Here is a 5,901-nt window from a genome sequence, read left to right as displayed (position 1 = left end):
TTGTAGTAAGGCGCAATTCTAGGGTCGCGTTTTACGCACGTGAGGTAAAGCACGCTCCTTAAAACGCGTCTTACGCTGATGGATTTTCTATGACTAAAACACGGCCCCTGAAGCACGACAACATAGGGTAAAGCGCGGCCCCGGCGCGACTTTGCTCATTTTTACAACTACTTGTACTGGTTTAATTGTTTATCTTAATTTAATTGTTTATCAAGGCTTGGCTTCTCTTGCAGTAATGGAGGCTGGGTATTCATGCACCCATTACCAAACCCATAACCAACACGGGTTTCTTCGAAGACCTCTTTTTTACTCAAGGAGAACTAGTTTGAGGAATATATAATCATATTCTTCTTCATGTTCATCTCCAAGGCCTGCTAGGTTTGAAGATTACAATCAACCCCATTTCTTGGATGCTTGTTTCCTTTGCAAGAAGCCACTTGGGGGTAACAAAGACATCTTCATGTACAGGTTAATATTTATATTTAAAAAAGTGAATAATTTTCTCGAAAGATATGATGAATCTTTCATTAGTTTGGAACCAAAGATTGGGTTTTTGGGGTTTAAAATTATTGTTGATTTGTGTTCTTTTTTTGTTACAGAGGGGATATGCCTTTTTGCAATGAAGAGTGTAGACAAGAACAGATAGACATCGATGAAGCTAAGGAGAAAAGCAATAGCCTTTCATCCTCAATGAAAGCTTTGAGGAAGAAGGATCAAAGGAAAGCTACAACTTCTCCGGCAAAGGCTCAGAACTACCCGTTCCGATCGGGAAGTGTTGCAGCTGCCTAAATAATCATCTTACAAAGGAAATAAAAAAGAATAGGAAAAAAACATATATCTACCCTCGTATAAACTCTTGAAAAGAAAGGCAAAAGAACGAAGGAACAAAGCCAATGAGAGAGAGGAAGAACAAGAAAGCTTGTTTGGGATTTCTTTTTTTTTTTCCTGGGGTTTTTGAATCCCAAACAGACATGATGATGCTGAGATTTAACTGTGAATATGAGATAGTCTTTTAGATCTATCCCGTGATATGACTCCTTTTTTGGGGACTAATAATAATAAATTATTAAAAAACAATAAGCGCGTTAACATAAAACAACCACAGAAAACCAGTATCCTAAAAATGAGCAAACACGTGCCCCAGGCCGCGATTTACCTTTCGTGGTGGGGCTGTGTTTTAGTTATGTGTATTTATATCAGTGTAAGATATATTTTAGGGGGTGTATTTTAATTCACGTGGCGTTAAATTAGTGTAAAATATGACTCTAAAATCGCATTTTACTGTAAAAAGTATTATATCAAAAAATATAATTTGAAACAAGAAAATAAACATCTAAAAGGGTGATTTATCTGAAAAATCACCTATCGGGTTTCAACTATTTGTATGACTTAAAAAACAAAGGCAATGGAAAGCCTATTTGGTTATGTTCCACGTGGACAGTATAGTATTCGATGCCCGATTCCTTCCAGCCAAAAATTGACAAAAATAAACATCTCTGCTCCTTCCCACTATCTCAACTCTATTTTTCTCCTAAAATTCAGGCATTTGTTAAATTCTTCCTTCTCTTCGACAAAGCTACCCACTTGTCCCTCTCGGCCATAGGAAAAAAGCAAAACAAGGGAGAAAACCATCAACAAAGGAGAAAACATGTCTACAGATTATCGGTCATTTCAGACCCTCAGTTTTCCCGACTCAACTCAAGAGAAAACCGGACCGTCTCTTGTTAAGACTCTTCACTGTTCCCCTCTTCACAACAACTTTAACGCCTAAACTTCGCGTTTCTTCTACCGCCTTTGTTGAATCCCAGCAAGCGGTAAAATATTATCCTTTTTCCCAAAGTTATTTGATTCATCGTTCTTTCTAACAAGTGTTTATTCTCCTTTTTGCTTGGTAAGTATTTTAGGGGCCTGTTGTGGAGGGGAAAGAGGAAACTGGTGGTGATAATATTGTAGCTTGTCCTATTTGTTATGATCCATTAACCGGGAACGGTGACTCCACTTTATACGTGTCAGTTCATGCTGGTTTTCTATTTTCAAATTATATGTTTTTCAATTTCAAGTTGTGCTTGAATTGATTAAACGTTTTTGAATAGGACAGTGGATCGTCATCTGGGTCTAATTTGCAGTGCAACACCTGCAAAAAGGCTTATTTCGGTAACGAAACGCATCTCGACCTCGTGTCTTCTAGCGGATCCAAGCAGTATGATGAATCCATGCCACTGGCTACTGAAGTGTTCAGGTCAGTCTCTGCTATTCCTTTTCAGTTTTTATGGTTTTGGATAATGTTGTTTAGCATTTGCAATTGTGAGTTTAAATTGAACGGATATCTACTGAATAATGATCATAGGAGATTGAAAATGAGAGCTTTACTCGTTTGATTAATCTAGCGAGTCTCTGATTGTAGGAATTGTAACAAACGTGAAGTAGTGATTAAAAAAAGAAAGATATTGATCTGTTTTTAAAGTGTAACCTATAGACCATTTTCAATGCTCTCATGCCGATGCCTTATATTAATCACTATATGTGCTTGATACTATGTCCGAGGCTTGTTTTGCTGTTAACTTACTTATGTATTCTCTATTGGTCATTTTCTTAAGCAGGACTCCGATGGTTTCATTTCTCTACGAGAGGGGCTGGCGTCAAAACTTCATATTTGGTGGCTTTCCAGGTCCTGAGAAAGAGGTAAGATGAAAACTTATATTTTCGTGTTCATCAATAAGAATTATGAAGTTATGTCTGAATATTTATCGAAACATACCTATATCCAAAACATCATTTTGGGATCCGAAGCTTGAAACTTGAAGTGTTTTATCTTGACCTTGCGTGGATGTCACTTTGGAATGAAGTCTGTTTATCTGTGATTTGAGCTGAAGGAAAGGAACTCTCTTTGAAATGCTAACATACATAAAACATCAATTTCTAATCATCCTACAGTTAATGCGTTTGAAATGGGATAATGTTTACAGTAGTTTTATTTTATTTTGTTTTCCAATTCATGCTGTTGTTGTTTCATATACTTTGCTAGCAATTTGGAGTCACCAAGTAACTAGTGATTTTCATTGTAGTTTGATATGGCTAAGGATTACTTAAAGCCAGTGCTTGGTGGAACTATTGTTGATGCTAGTTGTGGCAGTGGGATGTTCTCCAGACTTTTCGCCAAGAGTGGATTATTTTCTCAGGTCATTGCTTTGGACTACTCAGACAACATGCTGCAACAATGCTATGAATTCATCGACAAGGAGGAAAACTTCCCGAAAGAGTACATAAGTTATGCTTTATATATATAGCTCATTGAGCTTTAAACATTTATAATTCAAATTGGAGATGTTACCACTGATCTTCATTCTTTATGTTTGCTCATAGGAAAGTGACCTTGATTCGAGCTGATATCGCTAGACTTCCTTTCAAGTCAAGTTCAGTCGATGCTTTGTATGCTGGTGCTGCTTTGCACTGTTGGTCTTCACCATCAACAGCTGTAAGCATTACTTTTAGATGTTGTGGTTAATTAATCTTTCCAATTACTTGCTGTAAACAATCTTAAAAAGAGCAAAACTGTTTGGGGGAAAGGATATTTCCTTAAGAATAGTAAAAGCCATATTAAACTTCGTGTTAATAATGTATAATAGAACCAGCTTCTGAAACTGTAAAAATCTGAGAAGCTATTCCTTTCTTCTTGCCACATCTAAATATCTAATGCTTACTTTCCGGCATAAGATCCCGGTCTTTGTTTCATGAACTTTTACCTTCTAAGTCTATGTTTTAAAGGGATTTTCTGTTGATTTCTCTAGGTGGCTGAAATAAGTCAAATTCTTCGACCTGGAGGTGTTTTTGTTGCTACCACCTACATTCTTGATGGGCCATTTGCATTTGTGCCATTTATGAGGACATTCCGCCAGGTATCTTAATTGCCATTGAATTGATCGAGGAAGTCTCATTTGAGCCTTTCTTGCATCACAAGAAAGAAAAATTGTTGTTTATTTCTGTTCTATTGTTGATAGTGGGTTAACCTTTGGGTGTAGAATGTAATGGGAAAAGCAGGCGGCCATATCTTCCTTTCCGGTCGAGAACTCGAGGATCTTTGCCAAACTTGTGGTCTCGTTGATTTTACATGCGTCAGAAACGCACGTTTTGTGATGATCTCGGCCAGAAAACGCAGCTAGCTAACCATCCATAAATGTTGCTAAACTTGCAAAGCCCATGGCAGTCTCTTCTGCCAAGTTCACATTTTCTCATGCATCAGTTACTTTGTTCGTCTAATATGATATAAAATGTATAGCATACCTTTAGATGCATGTATGTAAAGCAGCATCTACATTTGGCCTCACCCTATGAAATCTTGCCTTTTCCCTTGTTTTATCTGTATTTGATTGTATTAAAAAAAGTATATATATTTTAAATTTATTGAGATAGAAGATCGTTATACCTTTCCGAACCTCCTCTATAAGATCAGTTTTTGCACATCTTCGTAGAACTTCTCCGCAGTGAAATTCGTTATCTTTGATAAATCCACGTGACCTATCAAAACTAAATTTGTTATCACTCAACTATATCAATTGGACCTAGTAATATGTGAGTAATCATAATGATCTAGTCTGACACCAACACTAAGAGTGTTTGGTTGGGAGAATTTGAGATTCTCATGGGAATGGAATCTATATTTTTCCGTTTGGTTGGCCATGAATGTCATTTCCGGTAATCTTATATTACCAATAGTGGCTTTTTTGGGGTATATTATCGGGAATGTCATTACCTCCCTTTCCTTAGGTATTGTTGGATTACCGAAGTTTTGGATTAAAATGCCTTTAAAAAAATTTTCTTTTCAAAAATATCTTTATTCTGTCATTGAAAAATAAAAATTCTAGGAATGTTAAATTACAAATTTATCTTTAAACTATTTTAGATTTACAAAAAATCTATAATTAAAATTTTATATGAAGTTAAGGGGTTAAAATAAAATTTTACCCTTTCATTAAACCTTTTTATATTTTCAATTTTGTAAAAAAATATATAAATTTTATGAATTTAAATTTTTTAAAGAAAATATATAAATATTTTCCAACTTGTTAAAAAAACAAATATATAATAAAGACAATTTGGTCAAATATACATTTCAATAATCTTTTATTCCTTTAACAAAACACGGTAATCTTACATTCCTGCTAAACCAACCAAACACAAAATACAACATATCCAGTAATCATATTCCCTGATAATCTTTTATTCCCATTGTTAATCTTACATTCCGTGAACCAAACACACCCTAAGGGGAATAGAATATCTTCATTGATACATCTTTTACTGTTGTACGAAGACAATATACCAGTATACCAGCCTACTACTATATAATTAACGATTGTGACTCTACACTTAAACCAAAAGAGATAAAGAACTTATAATTAACTCAACTTATTTGTTCGTATCGACAAATATAATAATAACCAAAACATTGCGATTCTCGGTGGCAGCCGCTAACACATTTTGTCTCTGTTATGATGCGTTAATTGAAGGAAAGGAGAGGTTTTTATTTTTAGTGGGAAACATGTGGGGTTCATGAAAATTACTTTAGAGCTGCTGTGAGGGAGACAAACATAATGTCTCCATTTCATTTCCTTTTTTGTTGAGCTTCTTGTATTGCATTCAGTCCATTATCTTATTTTGTGTTGTTTTTTAAGTGGTTGATCCATATTTTGAAATGTTATTAAGTGAAATTCAGGTTTTTGAAGCGGTAGATTCATGTTTTGTATTGTTATTACGTGTTTTTTTAAGTGGTAGATCCATGTTTTGTATTGTTCGTAGGATTAAGTCAAAAGAGAAATGACTGAAGTCAATAAATTTTAGGGCAAACTACGCATTTAATACTTAAACTATCACTTTTGGTCCGTTTTAGTAAAACTTTTAATT

General features: G+C 35.0%; 1 protein-coding gene and 1 pseudogene across 1 annotated transcript; both read left to right on the top strand.

The window, feature by feature from the left end:
• Positions 1-235: 235 nt before the first annotated feature.
• On the top strand, positions 236-829 carry LOC120152201 (annotated as a pseudogene).
• A 724-nt stretch (positions 830-1,553) lies between these two features.
• Positions 1,554-4,335, top strand: LOC120152191 (uncharacterized methyltransferase At1g78140, chloroplastic-like; the record flags this gene model as incomplete). The annotated part of the gene is made up of 8 exons (XM_039164465.1): positions 1,554-1,814; positions 1,905-2,008; positions 2,099-2,239; positions 2,601-2,682; positions 3,066-3,259; positions 3,364-3,475; positions 3,789-3,896; positions 4,020-4,335. Coding segments are annotated over 8 exons (1,143 nt in total), but the record flags the coding sequence as incomplete, so codon positions are not given.
• Between the last annotated feature and the right edge of the window lie 1,566 nt (positions 4,336-5,901).

Source organism: Hibiscus syriacus, unplaced genomic scaffold (assembly GCF_006381635.1).
Source record: "Hibiscus syriacus cultivar Baekdansim isolate YM2019G1 unplaced genomic scaffold, ASM638163v2 tig00002840_pilon, whole genome shotgun sequence".
Classification (NCBI taxonomy): Eukaryota; Viridiplantae; Streptophyta; class Magnoliopsida; order Malvales; family Malvaceae; genus Hibiscus; species Hibiscus syriacus.
This window is presented reverse-complemented; position numbering and strand designations above follow the sequence as displayed.